The sequence below is a fragment of the Xiphophorus maculatus genome, chromosome 2 (assembly GCF_002775205.1).
Source record: "Xiphophorus maculatus strain JP 163 A chromosome 2, X_maculatus-5.0-male, whole genome shotgun sequence".
Classification (NCBI taxonomy): domain Eukaryota; kingdom Metazoa; phylum Chordata; class Actinopteri; order Cyprinodontiformes; family Poeciliidae; genus Xiphophorus; species Xiphophorus maculatus.
In genome coordinates, this window is record NC_036444.1 from 17,152,580 (window position 1) to 17,179,351 (window position 26,772).

At 37.9% G+C, this 26,772-nt stretch overlaps 1 protein-coding gene across 2 annotated transcripts in view; it reads left to right on the forward strand.

Moving 5' to 3' along the window:
- LOC102223387 (ankyrin repeat and BTB/POZ domain-containing protein BTBD11-B-like) overlaps nt 1–26,411 on the forward strand; it is an 80,766-nt gene extending 54,355 nt beyond the window's left edge. The window contains exons 2-17 of one of the 2 annotated variants that reach the window (XM_023326800.1): nt 1,197–1,352; nt 8,224–8,428; nt 13,236–13,388; nt 13,622–13,787; nt 14,431–14,520; nt 18,308–18,409; nt 20,043–20,136; nt 20,380–20,515; nt 20,912–21,132; nt 21,246–21,424; nt 22,763–22,868; nt 23,324–23,426; nt 23,636–23,717; nt 23,981–24,049; nt 24,188–24,301; nt 24,448–26,411. In XM_023326800.1, coding sequence (XP_023182568.1) covers nt 1,197–1,352; nt 8,224–8,428; nt 13,236–13,388; nt 13,622–13,787; nt 14,431–14,520; nt 18,308–18,409; nt 20,043–20,136; nt 20,380–20,515; nt 20,912–21,132; nt 21,246–21,424; nt 22,763–22,868; nt 23,324–23,426; nt 23,636–23,717; nt 23,981–24,049; nt 24,188–24,301; nt 24,448–24,657 — 2,186 coding nt within the window. In that variant the 3' untranslated portion in view covers nt 24,658–26,411. The remainder of the gene's footprint in view (nt 1–1,196; nt 1,353–8,223; nt 8,429–13,235; nt 13,389–13,621; nt 13,788–14,430; nt 14,521–18,307; nt 18,410–20,042; nt 20,137–20,379; nt 20,516–20,911; nt 21,133–21,245; nt 21,425–22,762; nt 22,869–23,323; nt 23,427–23,635; nt 23,718–23,980; nt 24,050–24,187; nt 24,302–24,447) is intronic. The other variant, XM_023326804.1, reaches the window with a different exon arrangement.
- The last annotated feature ends 361 nt before the right edge of the window (nt 26,412–26,772 follow it).

Below are 26,772 nucleotides of genomic sequence, written 5' to 3' on the forward strand. Positions count from 1 at the left end.
AAGGAGTTTATGTTTAAGTCAATGACTGCAAGTTGCTGAAGTTCTGTAGTTGCTAAACAAGCTCAAATTGTTCTTATATTCAGATTACATTGAAAATAAGTTCAACAAAAAAACAATATTGCTTCCAGAAGCAGCTGGATAGGCTCTAGTTTTTTCTCATTTAAACACAACTTTAACACAAATATGACATTTTTCATTGTCTTGCTTCGCTGTAGACTCTGTCATTGATTAAAATGACAATAAACTTAAAAGAATGAAGACAAAATGATTGCAGCCCAAAACACAGTCATCGTCCCTACTCTTAAATCTGCACATAACCCATTATACATATAAAAAATCTTTTGTTTTAACAGTGTGAATTTTTACATGATTGGTGACAAACAGTGTTTACAGAGAGCCGGGTTGATAAACAGCACTATAAGTCCAGGCGATAATTTCCACTGAATATGTGTTCCTGTTTTATTTGTTTTTAGTTAGATTTTAGACTGTGAGTCTCAACTTTTCTTTTTTGGAAAACAGTTTTATAAGCGTCTGTCCTTTCTCACAACCTGAATAAAGAAGGCTATGTTTGCCACAGGCAGCATTCCCATTATTTTAATAGCACATTATGAAAGTGGAGACACTGAAACCCAAGCTGCTTTTCTCTCACTGATTGCGAGGATAAACAAAGAGAGATTGGTTTTGCTGTTTCATGAGAGGAAAGGCTACAGACACTAAAAAGAGCTCAGCAAGACAATCATGCAGGTGGCACAGTGATGACGTGAACGAAGTCATTTTGCTCAGATGGGACCGAAATGAAACTTTTTAACCCTATATGCAAATGTTGTGTGTGGCAGAAGATTTAGACTGCAATACACCCTGAAAACATTGCCCTTATGGTAAAACACGGTAGTGACAGCGTCATGTTGTTGGGATGCTTTTCTGGAGTTGTGACAGGGATTTTCAGATTTTACAGGAAGGTGGGTGGAGCTACATCCAGGACAATCCTGAAGAAATTTGATGTTGTATTTGCAGTGAAATGTGATTTCAGAAGGGGCATAGAGCACAAAATCACACCAGACTTATCAGATTTACATGTGTTTAGAAAACCATGAGCACAGTTGTGGATCACTGTAGCAAATTCCTGGGGCAATATTTAAATTTTCCTGACGGCTTGAACTGATGTAATACTCAGTCTATTCCTTTTGCGCCCTCAGGTGTGCTCAGCCTTCCTGAGGGCCTGACTCTTCACAAGGAGCAGCAACAGCAGAGAGCGGCGAAGTGCGGGGAAGGAAACTCCTTCAGTCATTCTGAGCTGCGCTCCATCGAACAATGCTTACTGGCCACAAGGGTGGGCAGCATCTCTGAACTCAGTAAGTCTGAGATTTATTTGTGGACTTGTTTGTGAGATATAGAGGATGACTGGGTATGGCATAAAAACTCTGACTTTAGAGAAAGTGGTTGCAATCGTGCTTCTTTTTTTTTAGTCTAACAATTTCCAAGTGGAGTAAATTACACAAACCTTCCCTGACATCAGAATGAAACTTTGGAAATAATGCTGCAAATAAAATAATCTAGAGAAAGAAGCAGTGTTTAAAGTTCACTGGTTTCCCAACTACAATTGGTTTCACTCCGAGTCTGATTTCCCAATGATTTCCGAAGCAAACTGAATGCAAGACAACCCTTTCTTTAATGGTCGCAGCACCATCTGTGTGTAATCATCATTAACTTTGTGATTGACTAAAACACCCAGCTGCAACCTGAGTCTTGGTAAAGCTGCCAAGTCCAAAGCCTGTCTTGTAAGAATGGGTTCTGAAGCTCTCAGGTAACTGCAAATGTTCTTGCTTTTTATCCAGTTTAAACCTCCACATTAGGACAGATTGGTCTGCAGGTAAGAGCAAAGCAGGCATGAACAGGAAGAATGTGCAAATTTCACTTAGAAGGGGATCTTGTTCTCCTGGTTCATGATCCATAACTCATGACCATTATTAGTAAACTCACACAAACTGACCTGGTGGGAGCAGTTTGGCAGCAAATAAAGTAAAAATATATTGTTTTTTGCTCCCTTGAAAACAATAGATTCTATTATATTTAGAGGACCATAAATTTTGTCTTAAAAATTACATATCCACATTATCTACCCTGCCAGTTTTATATTAAAATGACTATTTGGAAGGGATGACAAACTACCATGCAATTATTTTTCTAATAAAGGCTAAATAGTGTCTTCTATCATAGTGGCCTAATCCCAGCCTGTTTTAATGGATGGGAATTAGAGTGAGTTGCATTGGCAGTGACAGCCATTATAATGAATCATAGGCATTCATTAAAATGAATGAGTTTGGCTTATACATTTGACAAGTCCTCCAAACATAAATTGAATATCTGTCGCCTTACAATGTACCCATTGTTCAAAGAATAATTGGCATCACAATCCTTTCTGGCAATGTTTATGCAGTATGAATCAATTAGCATAAGCTTTATGACTTACATTTAGATTATAGTAATATGTTTGTACATCACTTTAAAAATCTAAAGTTACAGATTATTAGTTACTAAACTATGCTGACAGCACTCTGAGGGTTCAAATCAAGAGGAAAGTTTCTTCCTTCTTGTTCTGCTTTGAGCGAAAGTCTTTACCCAGAGTTGCAATCTGTGCTGCAAGCAATTTAATGCACAAATGTTCCAGTTTGAAATAATAAACTGTAACTTCTGAATCAGAGCGCTCTCTGGATGTGTTGAGACGTTTTCTCAGAGGTAGCATGCAACTCTACATGTTGTTTCAGAAAACTGACTGAAAGGTTAAAAATGTGACACTTGAGCTTCGAAGGAACAGACCGCCTCATGAATAAGATAGAAGCAATCGGGTTGTGGGGTCTCTTTCTATAAGCGACTGGGAAAATATTCCCTGTATATGCAGGGTAAACATTTATCATGACAATAAACAGGGAGCCAATTCCTCTCTGTGTGTTTTTCTCGGGACGGAGAGGCAGCCGCAACAGGGTAAATTACCAGTCCTATTTATTGATGAGGTCAAACCGAGATCTGTTCTGTTGATTTGGCTCTGCAAACACAAAGTGCGCCTACGGAGCTGCTGGTGGATGACACCACCACTTAGACAAATTTGCTGTCACACAGTTCAAGTGGAGACAAAATGAATAATTGAGGAAAAGAATGATAACAAGAATGTAATGTACCACTGGAGTCGACAGGGTTAAGTTTGATCTTCTACAGTCTTCTGCGCTGGCATTTGGGCTCAGTTTAATTTCCTTTTGCATTTTTCCGCCTGTGTATTTTCCACATTTTCACTTCAGCTGAAATGTCACATTAACATATTTTAAAATGATAGCCACGTAAATTGTGCAAATTTGTCATTAACATTCCAGCTAAACTGCATTTGATATTGTTGCACATCATTAGTTGATTTGCACAAACTGAATAAGCAAAGGTAGATATTTTTTTTATTTTCACATTAATAAAAATCTATACGCAATACAATGTAATGACAGGTTCATACAAGTTTAATAAAATATGATGATACTGAAGTTTTTTTTTTTACTATTATTTTGCATATTGAGATTCTGCATGGACCATATTTATTTAGTGCTGTTCACTGTTATACTACTAGAATTAAAATTCAGTGGTAATAAAGCGGATATTTTATTATATTTTTAAATAATATTTTTTTAGTTGTGAAAGAATAGACATCAAATAATTGCTACCCCTTTTGGACTAAATGACTTCAGTGAGACGCGTAGCTGTCTGCCAGACGTTGGTCTCATGGATGTGTCCTTCACTCTTCACTTTAAAATCCAGTCCTGCTTTACCTTTAATTTTTGACATTTTATTTGAGCTTTATTTTTGAATTTTTTTGTGGAAAATTTGAGGTAGATAATTTTATATTTTCCTCAGACACCCTTTCACACACAGTAGGAACTGTGATGGATTTATATCGTGGTGAGCCAAGTCACACTGTTCACTAGTTCAGTGTTTTTCCAATGTGAGTGCAATGCATTCTCACACCAAAAGTAAAAAAACCTGCTTTAGGTCCTGTGATGAAATTTTAGGAGTTTTTGGAGACGTCATTTAGCATTTTGTGATTTGCATTCAGGGTGATGTTGGACTGCAACATCTGGGTTGTAGACTCTTCTGAATGTTAAGAAAGTGTAAATATACTTCTGAGCCGGTATGTGTAATTTTGACTCTTTGTGGTTTAGAGGACATCCAGGTCAAATTCATTCACCGTCGACAAGAGAAAAGGTATAGAATAGATTTCCTGTTTGTTATTGCTGGAATAACAATAAAATGCTTTTTATTCTTCAGTAATTTTTACTTACAGACATGACTGGGAAATAAAAGTGGCAGTAAAATATGTAATTTTAAAACAATGTAATTTTAATACCATTTATTTGTCAGAGTTTCCATCCTGAAAAGTTTAATGCATTATCTCTATCGCTACTGTCTGCTTTGAGCACTTAATAAAGCTCCTTAACATTCCTAACATTGTTATCTTTTAGTGAAATTTGATTCACAGCTTATTTTTGGCCATTTTCTAAAATTGATTCCTCTGTCTCCTGTAGACTAATCCAGCAGTTTTTTCTTTTTTTCTTTTTCTCTGGTCTAAAGGGACAATAAAGGAGACTTTCTTTTTTATTAGCATCTCCCCCCGGAGCTGCTAATGGCCATCAGTTTTCTCAGTAGTGGCTTTTAAAAGATAATTTCACTGCGGAAGCAGTAATATGCTGAAACCACAGGTAAAGGAAAACATCAGAGGCTGATAGGAAGATAAAAATTTTAATCAATTTCTGCCCTCTGGTTCAAAATGTGAAACAGTTTATTTTTTTTCTTATTTCAAGAAGATGAGTTTGACCTGTAATTATGATATTGCACTTTAATTTTAGTGAAAAGAATCAGCAAAGGTTACCAAAATTTATGTGATTGACCATTACATTTACACCACTGCTCAGTGTCTTTGTGACACTGAACAAAGATGCTGTTTTTTAAGAGATTATTACCAGGTAACAGAGGAGAAATCCCTGGAGGAAACATTGCAGATATTTTTGTTCTCACAAATAAAGCCTCTATTACCCCCCCACCTCCCGCATCCTAACCCCAACTGAATATGTGTTAAAAACTTGAAGGCTGATGTAAAAGTGAGAAAAAAGACATGAAAAACACCAGAGACCCCTGGCTGAAGAATGATGAAAACTGGATGCTGCGAGAGGAGTCCTGTTGCTGGCAGGAAGAACGTTTGTGTTCTTGCTCCTACCCCACATCTTTAAATTGATGTGAAGTGGAAACAAACAAAGCAGATATGTTTAACAGTAAACACACACAAAATAATCTGTTTATTTTGAGGTTAGAATTAAATTAAAAAAAACTTTTTTCCAGAAACAAGCAGCAGGAAGAATGGCTCTGCATTGTGTTGAGGCGGGACAGCCGCAGGCACACATTAGCCGTAATCATGGCTGCATGGCGGCAAGTAATTGAAAGAGAATCTGTGACCATTTCAGCAGCTGCACAGTGCAGGGACAAACCATTAATCAAAACATAAAGAGAAAGCCTGGTTAATATCTGTTCACTTCACTGCAGAGGAAGGAACTTATTAGCTCCATCTCATTTTAAAGAAAACTTGTAGGTATCCAAAGATCATTCACTCTTTGTGTTAAACACTTTACATCAATCTCTAAAGTAAGACATTGTTTATGAGTGTGTGTGGCTGCAGCTTTGCAGTTCTGACCTTGAAGGAGCCATCATTTGTAAAATGTCTTGTGTTACTTTTAGAGGATTTTGTTGTTGTTGTTGTATTGAAAAGGCACTAATAAAAGGCAACTGGAATCAAGAAGTCAGCTGCATGATCTGCTACACATCTTCTTCTCATGGTGAATTCATAACATTTTAGAGGCTTTGGGATACATGCATGCTTTTCAAATCTATTGATGATTTACATTGTTGATCTAAAATATGTTCAAATTATAACAAAAGTATTCACACGCCTTTAAAGTTTCCATGTTCTCTTTTTTAAAAAAAAAAAAAAAAACTTCTATGTATTTTAGGTGATAGACCAACACGAACCCTTTTCCTTTGGCAAACAAATGCATGAAGGCATAAATTTGATTTGAAAAAGGAAATCTGAAAAACATGCTCTGCATTGGTATTTTATTCCCCCCTCAGTCATTACTCAATATCCATTATTCAAGTACAGCTGCCAGTCGCTTGGCTTATGAATGTAACTTTTGCATGTTTTGCATTCTTTTTGCACATTAGTTGGACAGAAAACATCCAGGAACATTAATTAATTAACTGACACAAATTCACTCAGTTTAAGTCTGGACCTCGACTGGAACTTACTTGACTGGAATATGTTTTAATCTAAACCTATCCATTGAGCCCAGTGTATTTATTTATTTTTATTAAACCAATAAGTTTGTTAATTATCATAACAAGGCAACTTGCTTTATTACCTCTAAAGGTAGTAAAGCAATTGATAGGGATTGTGGCTAGCTGCAATTAGCTTTCATTCAACTTTAGCGTTCATCTTGCCAGATTACGTCCAGTACAGATTACGTCACCATAGCTGCTCCAGAGTTACACTGAAGCTCTTAGCTGGCTGCTTGGCTGATGCTTTCTTTTCCTGGTCTGCCAGTTTAATGGATGGCCATCTCTAGTTAGAATTGCTCTTATGCCATACTCTTTCCATTAATTGAAATGTTCAAATCTATTATCTAAACCCTGACCCTGGTTTAAGCCTCTTATATATTCCCATCTTTACTGTTGATCCCTGACCTGTAGATATGACTTCTGCAGGCAGCTGTTGCACTAGATTTCTTTTCATTTAGGGGTATCAGAATAAATGGAGTTCAATACAAATCGCGGCCACTCTTTATATTTCTATCTTTAAAAAAAAATAATCTTTGATTGTTTAACTTTCACTTCACATGTACTTTATGTGCTTATTTGTACTGACCTATGACAAAAAAACATATTAGACCAAAACTGGATGCAATGCATTGTATATATATTTTTGTTAAATCGAACTGACATCCTAACAGCGTCCTAACATTTTTGAACCAGCCCAGCTCCTGTACCTGTAAAACAAACTCCACAGACCAGCATAAATAAGGGATGACAAGGAGCGGAGTCACCAGATCTCACAGAGCTACGTTACTTGCTGTAAAATTAAGACAGAGATGAAGCAAGGAGCTTACTTTTTGCATGGGAAGTGCCCGTCTCTGTTCCGGTGTCTGTAGCTCACTGCATCACAGGATGATGTCCAGCACGTTCCTCTATCGGCACAGCAGCAGTCTTCCCAAAGGACGGCTGAGAGATTGACTTCATTGCATGAATGCGCCTCCCTCATTCAGGCATCCTTTTCACACTCGCCTCACACATTGTCGAGGCTAAATGGAATCTTGGCACATTATAAAGGGTGCAATTTTAAAGCTAAACAAACCGCTTTGTCTTTTGAAATTACTGTTTTGTCCAGGCTCCTTTGTATAGGCGCAGACCTGTGCCTTGTGTCAGAGTGTCCTGAGTGATACATCACAGCACGTGTTTTTCTAATATATATTTACCTTCTGTGCTTCACAATGTTATTACATTTCCTGGTGCTGTGGGTCTGGACAGGAAGGAGAAGCAACAGAAACCTGATTGGATTCAGTGAAATAGGATTTGAGTTCACGCTGTAATAATACAGGACATATTCAATGAGACTCAATAACTGAGGTGCAACAGTCATCATATTTTCATGAAACGAATGGCCTGGGTGCGAAAGAATCCTTTAATTCGTTCCTCTCCTTCTGATGAACTTTGCTTGCTGCAGAACGACGTATCAATCTTGAATTTAGTAGTAGCAAAACTGTGCTGAATGACCTTTTAACATCAAGTGTTAGTTTTAAAGTTGAATATAAGCTTTGCAGATTATGCAGGCGATTCAGCTTAGAATAACCGCTGTTTATCTTTAAATGTTTTCCTTTTATGGGGTGCTATGTCGACTGTCATAGTTCTCCAAATGTCTTCTGTACATTACAAAAAAAAAAGATGAATGTTGTCTTGTTCCAAACTGTGAAATGTGGAAACTCAATTTTCCCTGAGAGATCTTGGAAGGTCAGAAGAAATGAACAAATTCTGTAATGTCTTTTTAAAGGCCGTGTTCCACAATGCCTATTTTCTCCGTCTTATCTAATGATTGTGCTCATAAATCCCTTTCTCACTGCTCTCGTGTCTACCTGTGTTTTTGCACAGGCGACCTGGTATCCAGAGCCATGCACCACCTTCAGCCGCTGTACATGAAGAATCACAGCAACGGGACGCCGCTTCACCACAAGAGCTTCATGATTCACTGGGCACCTGAAGCCATCTACACACTGTGCTACTTTATGCACTGCCCTCACATGGAGTGGGAAAACCCCAATGTTGAGCCGTCAAAGGTTACCTTACAAATAGAGAGGTGAGACACAAACTTGATTAAATGCATGTATTCTTTTCAAAACTGACAGAAAGGTTACAGAGCAAAATAAAGAAAAAAAAAAAAGAGATTGAGTCTTTCAGTATTTGTGCAACTGCCTCAAACCAAAATGGATTTTGAAACCTTTCCACATTATTGCACTGCAACCACAAACTTAAATTTATTTTAGACCTACACATTGTAGCACATACTTTTAATCAAAAAAACAACACAACTCCAAATTGTTTAAACATGTTCCATTTTGAAAGAGTGGCAAAGTCTTATTAAAAGGTGCAAACATTCAGATTGTCTCTTTTTGAAGTGCTAATATGTTTGCAAAGCATACCTATCCATGCAGTAACCGTGTCTGCTTATACAGTCTGACTTACTAAAAATCCTACTAAATTTTCAGAATTAAAGTTATTTCCACATTTTTCAGTTTTATAACATATTAAAATCTGGTGGATTTTAGAAATTTAAAACACTTTTAGACCAAAGAAGAAAAAAAAACTTGTCTTTATTTCATTTTTTTTCACTGAAGTGTACTGAAGTTGGCTTTTTATGAGGTAAGGGATGGAACTGAATGCAGGGCAGTCATATTAGAAAAACTGTTAAGAGGATGGAAAAAAGATTGATAAAGGACAGAATCTTAGCTTCTAGCAAGTCTCCAATCCTAAACATATTGATAGAGCTGATCAAACTTAGACTAAAGCATATTTGTATGCTTTTATCCAGGCCCAATTCTATTGGAGAACCTGTGGCAGGAATTTATCCGGTCTGTCTGAACTTGTGCTGTTTTGCAAAGAAGAACAGACTAAAGCTACACACAAAAACATGGTTTTGAAGACAGGTTAGCAAAATAAAAACATATTTTTTAAAATAATAAAAAAAAAAAAAGAAAAACATGATTTTTTTGAATAATTCACGTTATGTTCTACTTTGTGTTGGTCTACCGCATATAGTCCCAATAAAATACACTTAAATTTGCAAGTGAATAGTTTTTCAAAGCAGTGGATTTTGGATTACCTCACCTTTACGGAGGCTGTTGGTAAATGTAAGGCTCAATTCTCCAAATGAATCACCTTCCTTTGATGTAATTCATTGCATCAAATGAACTGTATTTACTACTTATGTGTTTGTATTGCACACGCTGCAATTAAAGCTATTGTTGCTCCACAGACTTTCTGATAAGGCTGTTAAAATGCAGGTACTTCTGCTTTGATTTCTATTGCTTTAAAATGAACCAGTGTTAGATTCTTAGGAACTATTGTCCAAAGGCAATTATCTATAAGGCAGAAATAAACAAACCCAAAATATGTGATGTTGTTAAACTCAGATCATAAATAATATAGCATTGATTAGTTTTCAGGCTGCAAAAGACAGCTAAAAAACTTGGTTTATAGGCACAAAGATTCAAATATAAGTTGTCAAAGGTGGTTTTGTTTTAATGAAGCAAACATCCTTAAAAGCAGCATCACAGAACAAGCCAAAAAAAAAAAAAAAAAAGCAGAAGTGTCTGGTATTGATTATTCCTTTCGAGACTTTCACCTTGCCATCCTCTTAGGAGAAGTCAAAGATATTGCCTTTTTACTGTTCTCTGACTCAACAATAAAGAAACACTTTATGAAACCTGTGACGAAGGGTTGAAATTCCCTGCAGATGTCCAAAATTTAGTCTCTTGTCTGTTCTTTTTACCTTAAATCACAGGCGCAGCTCCATCAGAGCTGGAGAGATCATTCTGCTGCAATTGTACACCTCTGCACACGTGTCTCTTTATTGCGTTTCTGGTCCTCTGAGTTTAACTCTTATATGGCACACCAAGGGCTTTGATCAGGAACTAGGCTATATAAAAGTTCACTGTCAATGTGCTGGACAGAAAAGAAAGCGTTCTGGGTTAGTATTGGGCTTGTCGGAGTAATTGAACCTTTGGGAGTCGTTTTTTGTTTAAATGACATCAGGATTAGGTCAGGATTTCATTGGTGTTAATTCACACCTCATTCCTCATGTGAGAAATGGACAAAAGAGTTCTTATGCATCTGAGAGTTTGAACACATGAAACAAATGTTTTGCTGATTTTATGAGGTGTTCCTTTTTGTTCACATAGTTTCCTGAACCTCTGCTGAAAGTCACTGATGGTTTCCTTCAGTTAAAAACAGAGCTGACAGCTGAGCCTGAATACTTCTCCTCTGGGGCTTGAATTCAGACTTTTTCACCTGCAATGGAGCGGTTTATCAGCTAATGCGAGTCCCAGGTGTCCGGCCTATGTGTGGATTGACTCGGTTTACTGCCTTTCCAAATATTGAATTCAACCCTTTGTTTCGGTTGTACTGAAGCATGGTGTTAGAGAATAAAACAAGTTTCCACAAGACATTTCATGTTCTTATAGCTTAGAAAGCAAGACCTCAGATTATTTTGTCCATTGGTTTTGTTCATCTTTATGTCGATTATCTTCTTTCTTAATCAAGATTGAGTCACAAGGTGCATCAGTTTTGTAACGGAAAACCAAGATGTTCCTCTTCAGCACATTCTAGGAGACCCCACAGTGTTCCATGACAAAACGGGACACAAATGCATATATAAAGTCCCACCTGCGTATTCTGGTCTTCCCAGGAGTCTCTGTTAAGTTGGACATGCCTAGAAAGCCTCCACAAGTAGACACCCAGGAGACATCCTGATTAGATACCTGTGGCAACTCAAGAGGCTCCTATTGATGCAGAGAAGCAGTGGTTCTACTCCAAGCTGCCCTCGGACGCCCCCCGGCTCTTTCTCTACCATGGCAGTCCTCACCAGTACCACAGAGGAAGCACCAGCCTGTCTCTTCATCTCCCATCATCATTTGTGAACAAAACAGAGAGATACTTCAACTCCTCTACCGTACATAAACATAAGCTTTACTTTGTACATCCCCTCCCTTTTGATGAGGCTGCTTTAAGAAAGTCTGTGAAACCAGTAAGGTCACATGGCTGTAGGTCAAACTCCTTTTGAAGTTCGTAAATGAAAGGAGTTTGCTGCTCTTAGCTTATCTTGCTCTTGATTAGCTCAGAGATGAGGAGCTTATTTTACTGACAGCTCAATGCTGGGTGTGAATTAACGCCTGAGTTCAGGCGTTAATTCACCCACAGTGAAGTAATATACCAGTCAATAAATCCCAGAGTAGACCCAAGTTTCCCCATTTAGTCAAGAAGATCTATAAGAAAGAAAAACAACTACTGAGATGACCACTGATGTGATGAGATGCATAATCATAAATGTATAAACCATGCAAAGAAAATAACAGAATTGGTGTTTTAAGACTTTACCTTGAATAAATTGTGCTTTTTTTCATAGATACACATACAACAGATAATGACTAGCCTGGTAAAAAAAACAGCCTCTTGTTCTATGCTTTGCTTTGTACAGACGGTCTGGAGCCTTGGCTATTGAGAAACACTTGATGGAGACGTGAACTCTGTTGAGGTTTTGAATTGATTGCTAACATTTGGCCGTGGTGTTTGTAGTGCCCCGGCTCAATGAAGCTTACCGAAAATTGCGCGCGCTATGAACAACCCCGCAGGAAGTAAGGCCACAACATCTTTGCCAGCAATGAAATGTCTTATACATTCATCTTGTTCCAACTTTAATTGCTCAACATTTGGAAATGTGACCGACATGGGCTGACTGGCTTCGTCCACCTCTTTCACTGGCCAAACTACAACTACAGGCAGGTTTCAACTCTAAAACAGCACAGGAATATGTATGTGTTTCCATCTTCTTCAGTTAATCATCATAAAAGCTTTTCAGAAGCCAAAATAAGAAGATAGTAATTTTCTTCACTTTTATAGTTGATGCATCATGCCCATTAGAAGAACAAACCCTCAGGAGCAAATGTTCGACATTTTCTATTATGACTGGCATTTAAGAACGTTTTTTTTTTTATTTATTCATAAAAGCCACCATATGCATTGTTAAGACAAACTTTACATCTTCACTTGCTGCCTTTACAGTATGAGCCTGAGACAACAAATTGAGAAGCATTCACTGGTGACCTTGTTCAACATTCATATATTTTGGCTGTTTATCTAAAACAAAAAGGTCGAGATGATTTGGAATAAATCTGAGGGTTATTTGGGTTTTGGGGCCACAGAGTCTTTGCCTTATCCAGCCCAGACTGTGGTTTTCTTCTGTACTGCAGTCTGGCTTTAAATGTCTGCCACACTCTCTCAAGCTTTTCAGCGAAAGCCCTTATGTCCGGATGAACTGTGTGATGGATTTCTCCCGCTCCTGTGCGAGTGCCACTGTATATTTAAGAAGATATCACTGCACCTTCAGTTTATGTTCAGCAGGCACTGGGATCTCATAAATAATGTATGTTAACACGCAGCAACTCCATGCATCATGTTTGCAAAGAGCCCCATAAAAGTGATAAGGAAAGAAATGATAATGTCTGATGGATGGCTTCCCATGAATGTTATTGTTTCGAGATGTATTTCAGTGCCACAGAGAGACGGTCTGTTTATGGCACTCTTATGCTTAAATATTTCTGGATTAAGTACATATCTGATCCACCATACATGTTTCTTTTAATTGCAAAAATATTTATGTTACATGGTGACATCTGAGTTATATTTGCTCATATGCAGCATATCTTCAGTTTCTGCAAAGAGTTCATCCTCTTCTCAAGCATCCACTGCACCGGGCAAAATATCTCATGCAAAAATTCTGTGTGAGGCAGATTTTCCTAGTCAGAGCTGAGGTACAAATAGTTCTTAGTCTGACTGAAGTTCAGCAAGTCTGTGATGTTCAGAATATGTGCTTCTTTCTCCCCCTACAGGCCGTTTATGGTGCTGCCGCCTCTCATGGAGTGGGTGCGAGTGGCCGTGGTCCACACTGAGCACAGGCGGAGCTTCTCGGTGGACAGCGACGATGTTCGGCAGGCTGCCAGGCTGCTTCTGCCCGGAGTGGACTGTGAGCCACGCCAGCTCCGGTAGGGCAGAGAAAAGCGTCCCTGCCTTCAGGCTTCAGAGTGTGTGTTGCAAATAACCTGCAATCTAACCACTTCTTATACAATTGTAATTTCCTCGTTTTCTTTTTGAAGGTAAAAGAAAAGAAAAAGAAATATTATTGGGTATTTGGGGGCAGAATGTCACATTTAAGGAGACAGTAGTCATACCCCTAAGCTTGCACTAATATTCTGTGTGGGTGTGCTTTGCCCTTCAGAACGGATGATTGCTTCTGTGCCTCAAGGAAACTAGATGCTGCCTCTGCTGAGGCAAAGTTCCTGCAGGACTTGGGCTTCCGTATGCTCAGCTGTGGACGCACAGACCTGGTAAAGCAGGCCGTCAACCTGCTTGGGCCAGATGGAATCAACAGCATGAATGAGCAGGTTAGGGACACAGTCAACATATTTAATAATGCATAGCCTAGTGTATCTGCACCCAAATGCACACACACACGCACACACAGCCTGTGGAAGGACATGTTTTGTTGGCTTTGTAAACTGCGGCTGCCTCACCCTGTGAGAAAAAAGCAGCAGCACGTATTAAATCTTCTTCTGGCTTGTTTTTCCTGCAGCTCTCCTGCCAAGCCACTCTGCATTATATCATGACTACTGACCTGCTGGGCAGTAAATCATCTGGGGAATACTGCAAGTGAAACTCCAGAGTTTCCATGAGAAAACTTAACACACTGTCAAGGGCTTAAACATTTCAAAACAAGAATCTTGAACTCCAGGTTCTCTGGGATTGCACTTCCACTGTAGACGGCCCGGAGGAAATATTGATGCATTTGGTATTGAGTGGATGCAAGTAAAAAAATCAATAAAAAAATAAATAAAAATCAAGGAGCCTCAAGGAGGATCAAGGAGGATTTAAGCTTAGGACAGACAACAGTTTGACGATGTGCTTTTTTTTTTTTTTTAGAAGCACATGTGGTAAGGTTTGATCTTCCCAGATAAATATACCAGGAGAATTTAATATTTGTAGGAATCATGTCTCATGTAGTCTTCCTGTGTGTCTTTGCTTGTGTAGGGGATGACCCCACTGATGTATGCTTGCGTTCGTGGAGACGAGGCCATGGTACAGATGCTGCTGGACGCAGGAGCTGACATTAACAGTGAGGTAAGTGCTTGAAAGCAGAAAAATACCCCAAATGATTCAGGTTTTACAAGTTAAAGTCAGCACTTAAAAAAAAAAGACTCACCTACGAATTAGAGATGTTTCAATCAGAATGTTTTTGTTCCGATCCAAGCCATTTACGATTTGGGACTGCTAATAAAGTCTTTGTAATACTTTTGCTTGAAAACTCACTGGATTCAAAGTGCAGTAAAATAACACTAAATGTCATTAGCGTTACATTGTCTACATTAGTATTGTGATTGTGTCCCACTAACTCAGTCAGCAATGACGCTCCAGACTCTGCAGTATTGATGTTTCTCGACAGCAACAGATACGGCTGCCTCTCAGTAAATTTCAATATCATCAAAAATATGAATTGTGTTCAGTTAATTAATTTTATTGAAGATAATATTGAGTGGGGGCAGGAAGCGAGGAGGTATCCTTGAAAACCACCCAACTGCCCCCCAGAGAATAATGTTTAGTCTGATTATGGTTTTACTTTTTGATTTGATACGACTCATCATTCATTTCACTTAGAACATGCTCCATGGTTTGACTTATTCAAGGACAGACAATATAATAAAAAAAATCTTCTTTGGTTGGCTCACAAAGCTTGTGCTTCATAAAATTTAATGTCTGGTGTTTCAGCTGCTCTCTGCTCATCTCTCCCCCAGAGGGACACACAGTGCAGAGCAGGAGATATCACACCAACAGGCAGAGCAGCAGCAGCTGATAAAGTGAACACTTTGTAAAGGATGACAGAAATAAATTACTAGGAAAGCTCAGATTTATCCAATAAACAAAATCATAAGGGTGGCCAACAAGCATTGTCAGTCATGCACAGCAAAATAGTCAAGGATTTTTAAATACTGCCCATGCAGATCGTTCACCTGTTCTATTGGACCAATATAAAAATCACAAACAGAGACTCTGATACTGACGGCTTAGAAAGGCTTTGACTGGAAACCTGACATGATTTTCAAGTGCGAAATCCTTAGCTTAATGTGTTACATTTATTGATTTAGCCATGAAAATGTCAAGAAAAGACCTGTGAAGAATTGTATTCATTTCATAGCTGAAAAAGAATTATGTAATTTATATTTCTACTACTACTACTACTATTACTACCACTACTACTACTACTAATAATAATAATAATAATAATAATAATGATAATAATGTGGTGTTAAATTAGGAGAAAACTAAACATGCTGTCGCTCATCTCCTCATGTTCTTTCCCATTTGTCGTGTCTCATGAATCACTCAAACGGTCAATGAAACCCATTGTAAGCATTAAGAGTGGGGACTGAGACTGAGGCTCACTGTGGAGTCATATTTTTTTCTCTCTGTCAGGGTAGCAAAGGATAATCTGCATTTGTAAAAGAAATTTGTCAGAGTGATCAGAGATTCTAGGTAACATCATTTGACTTGTTCATCCATTTAAAGCCTCTTGATTTTGATCTTTGCAGCAGTTTTACATTCTATTTGCCAGACTTGCTTTGCAGCCAGTTGCATTTAATACAACTTATAGATTTCATCCATTTAAATTTGATTACTAACAGCAGATCAAAGCTAGTGTAATTTACTAGCAGTTTATTCAAATAGACTGAAATTTACTGTGAATTTCTAATAGACTTCTAAAAAGGACACCTACTAATGATTAGGCATCAGTGACACTGGGAAGACTAATAGCCAACCTGAATAGCACCATATCAATGCTTACATCCCCAATTGCTTGGAAAGGTACAAATAAGTACAAGCTATTAAACATAATCATAAAGCTGGTAATTAAAGACCGAAAATGCATTAAACTTCCTGCTGTGCCTGTCTTTTGAAGCTGACTGCCCCAGTTTGCTGTCCTACATGCCTCATAGGTTTTCGTGCTCTTGCCATCAGTTCCAATAGACACTGCTGGACAAACAGAGACGTGGATACAGTAACATCAAAACAATGAAGCATTCTCACTGACTTGTGTAACTAGGACGACCACACAGCAATAACTGCTCACTTAATGAAATCTTATATGTATCAATCTTCTGAGGATGTGTAAAAGTTAATGATTGTTATGCAGCTACAGCTTGAGAGTCAATTGATTGAACTTGTACAGTGTAATTGTACGGATAATTGCTTTGTGAACAGAGGAAAGAATGAATTGTTATCAGGAATAATATAATTTAGAGAAAGACAATTGGTATTGTGTACTTACAGATTGCACTTTGGGAAGTCCCATTAATGTGCAGAATAGTTGCTGTGTCACTAGTTTAACCAAGGGTTAGTAAAACAGAGTTTGGAAAAACCTCCAGTGAGAAATTCAGGGAGGCTTTTTCTTCCCAAAACAATGGAACATGCAAATTTCCACAAATTTCCATCGTAATAATTTTCTCTCTTATTTTTTTGAAAACTCTTCAGTTACTCTCCCAATCAAACCTGGTTCTTTCTAGATTTCAAGGTATATCTATCTATCTATCTATCTATCTATCTATCTATCTATCTATCTATCTATCTATCTATCTATCTATCTATCTATCTATCTATCTATCTATCTATCTATCTATCTATCTATCTATCTATCTATCTATCTATCTATCTATCTATCTATCTATCTATCTATCTATCTATCTATCTATCTATCTATCTATCTATCTATCTATCTAGATCTATAGATCTATAGATCTACAGTATATCTGTATATAGATCTATATATATATAGATAGATAGATATATAATCTGTATTACAAATAATAGCATACAAATAAAATTATGTGTATCCATGAAAACAAAAAGAATTTTCACTGTAATAAATACATTTAGTATCCTCTTAACAAAATCTGACACTATTGATTGTCTCCACTAAAGATCCATATTCTTTGTGATAACAACCAGTTGCACCATTGTTTATTTATTTTGTACGGACATTACCTCACACAGATACTAAAAGATGGAAAAACAAACATTTCTCAGGATTATTACATAATGTTGTCAGCTTCTTAATCAGCAAATAATTTTGATAAAAATCCTACAGCACGACATTTCTCTTATTGTTTTGTTTACAGCAGCAGTAAGACATATTTAAAATGAAACAACTGTACCCCTTTTTTATTTAATTTGTGTTAAAGAAAATGTATTGTATTAGACCAATATATTATTATGTGAATATATTTTCTTACTGAAATGAGATACAGAATTAGACCGCCATCATATAAAAGCTTAACTACATTAAATGTTGTAGCCCAACACATCTTGTTACAGTTTTTTACAGTGCCAAAACATTGTGCCACAAAACTATGATTTGGTGGAATGTTTTATTGTCTTAGTTGTGTTTTTCAGGATTTTTAAGTGTGAGATTGACTTTTTTTAGGATACTTTTTACCCATGTTCATCAGGGGTGCAGATAATGGTGGAAATCGCTGAAATTTCCATGCTTTCCTTTGGTCAGCCTTTCAAAAGAGATTAATTTAGAGACCTATCACCTAAACAAATAGCAGATCAGAGTGAAACCATTTGAACAAGGCCTAACGTCACAAATCAATCGATTGTGTTTATTAGAAAGTGAACATGAAGGGCACGATGTCCTCTATAGCCTCAGGGTTTCTACTTAATTGCTCATGTTTCTCCTGTAAAGCTTCCTGTCTCCCCTCTGTCCTCCCTGCCGCTGCTTGTTTTGTGTCCTGTTGTCCATGAAGTAGTTTTAATGGCTCGGTATCTCTCTCCCCTCCATGCCTTCCCATCCCCATTCAACCCCTAACCCCTTCTGCCTGTCCATCCAACCCTCCTTGTGTCCCTTCCCCAGGTGCCAAACACAGTGCACAAGCACCCCTCAGTCTTTCCCGAAACACGGCAGGCGACGCCCCTCACTTTCGCTGTGTTACATGGACATGTGCCTGTGGTGCAGGTAGTGACACATTCATCTGTGACTCTTTCATCGTGGACCGTTTGTTGTGCTTCAGCATCTGATTGGTCATCACTGTCGTTTCTACCATCAAATCCTCTCAAAATGTTCAATATTCAAATATTCAAATACTGTCTGTGTAATTTAAAACCGAAAGCCTTTTCAAATTTAAAAAGGAAATTTTCAGAGTCACTCGAATCCAGAACTTCCTGCTGCAAGTTTGAGCTTTTACACAAATGGTTTCAGGCTGTATTTAGGAAATGGAAAGTGGAAACTCAGTAACCTAATTAGTATTGAACCCGTTTAACTAATTTACTTTGCCCTAAGTAGACTGTCAGTTGGATTAAGTCATCATTAAATTGAAATGGAAATTATTCCAGGCGTGTGTAATTTGGTGTTCGAGTGCATGAAATAAAGGAAACAATGAAATTTGAAGGGTTATTTCTTCGTAAAGTCCTGAAGTGTACAATTAGATAGAAAAAAATGTAAGGTTCAGTTTTATAAGATGGTTATTTAAATGCCTTACATTTTCCACAAATACTTTTACATTTTCCTTATAAACTGAAACATTCAGAGCTATAGTTCCCAGATGTAGATACTGTATAAATTTATTTGTAAATGTCAATTTTTTTCAACCGGAGTAAAAAATGCCAGCCTGTGTTTCAGGAGCTGAAAAACCCCGTCTTTTTACATTGTAATACATTTTCGAGGCTCAGTTCATAAGAACACATACAGTTTAAGAGTGATTGATCTTCACTCATTCTGCAGCAACTCAGGAAGTTTAAAACAGCAGAAGAGCCTGGTAATCACAGTATAAATAAACTGTTCTGTAAAAGCCTCAGACAGCATAAGAAAGACCAAGGCTGCAGGCCCATGGTAACTCCAGAGGAGCTGCAGAAACCCACAGCTCAGGTGGGAAAATCATTTTACAGGATATCTCTTTGTTGTGTATTCCACAAAACTGGATTTTTTTTTAAATGGGACAGTAATAAGATATGTTGAGATTTCTGGGAAGATGGATGCAGCTAACAATGGGTAAACTATAGGAGGTAACCTGTTAGAAACGGCTAAATACTTGAGACTGGTATTCAACCAAACGGTGACCCTAAACATACAGTAAGAGCTAGAATGGGATTGTTTTTAACACTAAGCATACAGTGCATAGACAAGTCATAGTTCAGACCTAAATGTAATTTTGAATTTGTGGCAGGATTTGGCATTTGATGCTGTCCATCCAATATTAATGGGCTTCAGCTACTCTGCAAACAAGAGTCAATAAATAGTTCACCATCCGGATTTCTAAAGCTGGTAGAGACATACTGCAAAAAGACTTTCTGCTGTGATTGCAAGTGGTTCTGCATTGATTTAAGAAGGGTGAGAACAAGTGCACTCTTTTCAGATTTTTACATCAAATAAATAAATAAATAAAATTGAAACCTATTTGTCTGTCTCCTCCCACTCTTAAGCTACACACTACTTTGAGTTGGTTTGTGTCATAAACAATTTTATAAAATACATTTAAAGTGTAAAAAAGTCAAACTCTGGAAAAGTAAGTGTCTGATTCCTGCCACCCAATCAATTGTTTGTTTTTTTGTGTTTTGCTATCATTTTCCTGTGTGTGCGTGTCCGCCTGCAGCTACTGCTGGATGCCAAAGCTAACGTGGAGGGATCCCTGCAGGACGGGATGGAGAACTACACAGAGACCCCGCTGCAGCTGGCAGCCGCTGCAGGTACAAGCACACAGGCTCTTTCTCAAACCCATCTCCAGATGCACGGCCTCCTGCTGATAACAGCAGGAGGCCGACTATATGCAGCCCAACACAACACCTGACTGTCAGTGTGGTCACTGGCAGAGCTCCCTCGATAGAGGATAATGTGATCTAGAGGCAGGAAGAAAAATAATGACTTTCTTTTTCTCTTTCTTGTAAAATGTTTTGTGTGTTGTAACTCAATTGGTGGTTGTTCATGTGCAGGTAACTTTGAGCTGGTGAGCTTGCTGCTGGAGCGCGGTGCCGACCCCATGGTGGGAACCATGTACCGTAATGGGATTTCTACTGCGCCACAGGGAGACATGAACTCCTACAGCCTGGCTGCAGCTCACGGGCACAGGTAGCCGGCACGTATCCATGTTCAGTCAGCAGACAGCAATACACTGGCTTTGCTCAGTTCATACTTTATTCAGAAGGCAGTCTGGATTATGCGCAGAATAAAGATAGCATATTCCAATAAGTCAAACCACTTCTTTCGTGATATGATTTGCATTTTTTATAGATGAATTTGCATTGATTTAGTTGTCATTCATCTTCTAAGAGTTTTATTTTGGTGATCAGTGACTGTAATGCACTTTTAAAAGCAGCCATTATCTTCTTGCATTGTTTGTAATATAAACAGAGCAGGTGAAAAAAATCCTCCCTCACGCAGTTAATCAAGTCTTGAAGTGTGTGTCGACCAGTCAAATATAATTTCAGTTTTTGTGTTGTTTTTTTTTTTTTCTTTTGCTTGCAGAAATGTGTTTCGTAGGTTGTTGTCTCACACGGATAAAGGAAAAGGTGATGTATTGTCCTTGGAAGAGATTCTGGCTGAAGGTTCAGAGCTAGAAAGCAGAAGTTCATCTCAGGTTGACCTCAACCGAAGTGGAAAGGCCAAACTTAAAGCTCTAAAAGAAGCCATGTACCACAGTGCCGAGCATGGGCACGTCGACATCACCATAGATATTCGGAGCCTTGGTAGGTTTCTGTTCATACATTTTTTATTTTTATTTTTTTGTGCAGTATGCAACATATACAGCATCTTTGTGCAGAAACTTTCATGGCTTATGTTTTTCTGAACTGGTTCTCAGGCGTCCCATGGACGTTACACACTTGGGTCGAGTCTCTGCGTACATGTTTCCAGCAGCACCGCCGACCTCTGATCCAGGGTCTTTTGAAAGAGTTCAGTTGCATTGAGGAAGAGGAGTACACAGAGGAGCTCATCACACATGGCCTGCCTCTGATGTTTCAGATCCTCAGGGCCAGCAAGGTACTTCAAAAGTTGTTGATTTCTGGAACACTTTAGGTTTCAGGGTTATCCAGTGGCAATTATTTTTTTCTCCATATGATATTGTTTTTATTTGAGTATGTCAAGCACTGTTATCTGAATTTTGAGATGTATCTTCTCTCATGTAAGTTTATATTAATTCACTTCTCAAAGCTTAGTTGTGTCTGGCCTGTCAAATATCAATTACCTAAAATGATTTTCTGAAAATGCTGCACAGTGGTGCAGTTAGGAGCACTTTTGCCTTGTGGCAAGAAGATCCTGGGTTAATATTCCAACCTGGGGTCTTTCTCCAATTAATAGTCCCAAAGAATTACTGTTATGTTAATTGGAGACACTCCAAATTGTCTTTCGGTATGAGCGTGTGCATGGATATTTGTCTCTATATTGCCCTGTGCTGGACTGTCCAGGGTTCATCTCGCCTATCACGCAATGAAAGGTGGTGGCGACATCGTCCTTTGGGGACGCTCTTCTTAAGCAGGGAAAGTAAAGATGTTTGGAGGTGGTGGGAAGAAGAAGAGCGCTAAATAAAAAGTAGTCCTGTAAGATAAAAGTTAAAGGCTGCATGTGCGTTGAGACCTTTAAAAGTTAAACATTAATTTGATTTAGACTATTTTACACACAGTAGCAGGTGAACGTTTCAGCATCAAGATAGGCAAAGCTGCTGAAGACAAACTCTAAAATACTTGCAACTGCAATCAGTGTGGAGTTGTGAGCATGGAAGCTAAGTGCAAATGCCCGATACATTTCACATGTATGCGTTGCATCTTTGTGTTCATATGAAACACAGTCTATTGTAAATTATATTTTCTGGTTGTAATATGGAAAAATGTGTAAAAGTTCAAGGGCTCTCAATACTTCAAAACGCTCTGTCCTTTGTTTGTCTGAGCTTGTGGTTGTTCGAGTATTTGCCTGTTAATAAATGGTTGTTCCTGTCTTCAATGAGAATGAGCAGACTGTCTATGCATGTGGGTTCTGTAGAGCAGCTGACCGTTCCACGCAAACAACCACATTAAAAACACAAATCCTAATGCCTAAGTGGAAATTTGTGTAGGACTGAAAAAGGCTGGGCGTTTTTTCCAGTGCTCTTCTTTCTCAAGCGCTTGCATTTACCCGAGGTGTCACTTTGTTTTTCATTACAGTAATGTGGGTGTTAGGAATAGATCTGATATTCATCTCATTCTTTCCAAAGAAATGATGTAACTGTGACCATGAGGCTTAATGAACAGTCTGCTCGATTATAGAGAGAATGTCATATAAGTTAAAGTCGCCTCACTGTGCGGTGGGCTAACCTCTTTTGTAAATCTGCTTATGTGTCGCCAGAATGAAGTGATTAGCCAGCAGCTGTCTTCAATCTTCACTCAGTGCTATGGTCCTTATCCCATCCCCAAACTGTCAGAGATCAAGAGGAAACAGACATCACGACTGGGTAAACATCTCTATTTAGCAGTTTTATTATTTAAAGAGGGCTTTTTATGCAACATTGTATATTTTCACATTTTTGTATTTTTCCTTTTGGGTCTTTAGTGCTTCAAGAAATAGTGCAAGCTCTACAAATCACACCCAGCTACTTTATGGCAATAACTAAATGTTTTGTTGGTATCTGGAAAATGAGCCGTTTCAAAAGCCTCCTGACTTTTAAGTCACAATCGGTCAGCACTGCCCTTCCCTAGCGACCCCAGCAGAGCTTGAGCACATTTGGTCAGCTGGTTTAACTGCTGTATGCGCTGTACAATGGCTGCAACTGTAAATCACATAACACCACCTAGTGCTCTTGACTAGAATAGAAATATTGATTTAAATTTTCTTTGACAGGTATCTGCTTAATTTTCCTTTTTCTCAAACTGATAATAAAAAGAAACTTTTATGTTATGTGTTCTTCAGATCCTCACTTCCTGAACAATAAGGAGATGTCTGATGTGACCTTTTTGGTTGAGGGGAAGCCCTTTTATGCCCACAAAGTTCTGCTCTTCACAGCATCCAACAGGTATTATTAGTCTTTTCAGTTTTGCTATTTTCAGATCAGATCTTGCAAAGACGAAGAACTCTGTGTGGTTCAGCCTTGCTTTAAAGAAAAAATGCAAGTTTGTTTTGCTATTTTGTGAACCAAAGCCATTGCTGCATGTACGAAGCTCATATTTTGGGGCAGCATTTTGAAGCTCTAATTTTTCTGTGTTTTTACTTTTTTTTTTCAAGATTTAAAACTCTTCTAGCAAACAGACCTTGTGGTGAAAATACTTGCATTGAAATCAGCAACGTCAAATATCATATCTTCCAGGTATGTAAACACTAACCTTAAGGTGTTCCTACGTGAAGGTCTGGTGAAAGGTTTTCTATGCAATGTGTAGTAACAAAACCTCTGCAGTGAAAATTTTACGTTAAGATAAATTTATGCATCCATTCACACTAAGATTTAGACGAAAAAAAAAACCCTGTTCAAATATCTCAGATTTATACCTATGATGTCAATATCCCTGGTATTTATTCTTTTTATATACTTACACTTTGCGTTTGTTCTGAATGTTACTGTGTGTCTGGCAGCTGGTAATGCAGTATCTTTACTTTGGAGGAACAGACGCTCTGCACATCAGGAGCACAGATATTATGGAGGTTAGATAAACAATAAATCTTCGACTGCTACCCTGTAATGCACTATGAGAAATTCCACTTCCTTAGCTACTAAACTTTTAAAGCGAAAATCAATTTAGGTAGCATTAATCAGTTTTAATGTCATTGGCTTCTTCCCAGCTCTTGTCTGCAGCCAAGTTCTTCCAGCTGGAAGCTCTACAGAGGCACTGTGAGATTATCTGCTCCAAGAACATTAACACTGAAACCTGTGTTGAGCTCTACAATCACACAAAGGTAAATGAAAAAGCAACAAAAAAAAGTTATTTAAAAAATATGCAATTTAAAACACACTATTTCAAGAATTTTAATGTTTGGAGGAATATTTCTGTCTAAGTTAAGCAGTATTATGATTAAAATTAGGTACTCTCTTCTCATTTCAGTTTCTTGATGCTCCAGACTTGGCGTCCTACATAGAAGGCTTCTTCCTGAAAAACATGGTCATGCTGATTGAGCTGGAGCCGTTCAAACAACTGCTTTATGACACTCCTCCTGAAAACCCTGGCAGCGACATCCTGCAGGCCTTGGAGAAAACCCTAGCCATCCGCATCCAGTCCATCCACTTGTCTTCCTCCAAAGGATCGATTGTCTGAACTCGTGTATAGGGGATTATTATTATTTTTTTTTATTTAAGAGAAACATTTTTCATTGAAGGCAGCATTCTTTATTTTTAGCCTAAAATGTAATGCTCACCCTCAAAACCCGAAACAGAACAAGACATCTTCCTGTGCTCACACTGAATATATTTTGCACAAATGTTGTTTCCTCCTGCTTCCATGCTTTTCCTCAAGGTCAAATTTTCTCTCTGCACGGTTTAAACCTGCATGCTCAAGTCTTTCCTCTTTGCTACTGAATTGACTTGAGGCACAAAGCAGGGACTCTATGAAGTGGTCCAGCGCTATCTAACAAATGAAGTGCATTGCATAGTAAAAAAACATTTGCACCTCAAAGATGATAGTTACACATTCTTTCCATTTCCTGGAAATGTTAATAGGTGGAGTTTACACAAGCAGAGAGGAAAGCTTTGAGTACAGACAGAGAGAAACTTTGAACGTGAGCACGGGGAAGCAAAATGGAGGAGGGACCACTGGATATGACTGCAGAAATATAGTATGGCTGAGCGAAGCATATTTGCAAGTAAGCACTAGTTTGTGAGTTTGAGAGACGAATTTTGGGTGCAAGCATTACAACATCAGACTGATCATAAGGAATTTTACTCTTACATTTAAAATACATACTCTTATTTTGGAAGAATTTCTTTTCAAGACCTCCTGATATTTTTTTTTACCCAAAAGCAGGAATTATTGATAACAAAATGATCACAGACACAAAATAAAGTATCTCTGTGAGGGATCATTTCCTGTTAAAAAGGAAATATGGAAATCACAGACCTTTTGTGTTGTGATCTTTCTTCTTCATTAGTTGCTAACATGCTTCTTGTTATCTTAGCACAGATGGTAAAAAAAATATGTTTGAATTGTTGATATATGTCTACTAACACCACTGTCATATTAAGTAGTAAACCTCCACTTGCCAATAGCAAATCAAACACACTTATGAATACATGGTTCAATAAGCAATTTCTACATAATGTGATAAGCCATCAGAATATGAGGAAGATTCACTGCCTCATTTTGTGATTGTTTGCTGAATTATTACAACCTGTACAAAGAGGATCATTTGTATATTTGTGAGTCAGATCTGTGCAGATTACTCTGTAAAGCCAAACAAATCTAGCAAAAGACAACAACCAATGAAAAGACTGAAGAAACGGAACTTATGAAAGAGGAATTTTATTTCCTCAACAGCTTTGTAAATTTTGTTGATAAAACAGAGATATTGATAATGTAAGTTAATGTATATAGTAACAGATTTTCTTTTCTCATGTGTCTTTACTGTTCCATATTGCTGTAAAAAAGAAATTTGTTCATTTATAAAGATTAATGTTTAAGTGTTGCATGTTGGAACCTAAGGAGCTGCTTTCACATTTGGGAATTGTCTTTTGTCATTAGCGTGGGTCACTATTAATGTGTCGCAGTGAAAAGAAAATGTCTTTGTTTTGTTCTGAGAGGCTGCAGGGATGTTTATTTGAACATTATGCTACAGGCCTTTTTTTTTTCTTCCTTCCGGAGAATTTGCTTTTAACTTTATCTGGTGTGGGCCCTTACCATCTTTAATTCTGTTTGAAGAGCAGTTTTGAGGGCAGCCCTGTTGTTTTTTTGTTCTCTGCAGCAAAAGGTCAGATCTCAGCTGGCGGTAGGTTTAATGTGAGATCCAGCAGTGCTCATGGCAGTAGGGTCCAAATAGCCTGAAATCTGTGACAAAAATAAAGATATAAAACACTTCATTAACAGCATTCTCGTTTTTGGGGACCCTAAAGGAACAGAATATCATTGAAACCTTGTAAACAATGTTAGCCCAGAGACTTTAACTTTAACCATTCATTCATTTGAGTTAAAGAGAGCTAATCAACTTGAAAATTAATTTGCTAATAGAGCTTTCTGTTATATAGAAGTGATAAATAAAATCGGTATCAATCAAAAGTTCAGTCTACAATTCTGAGTTTTAAGGAATTAAAATTTCAGAGCTAGATTTGGCTCCATCACCTTCTTACCTGAACCAGAATATAAAAGAGACCAAAGCCTTTTTTGTTGGGTGTTGATGGCGAAATCATTGGCTCTCCTGGATGGTGACTTAATTTGGAAGTT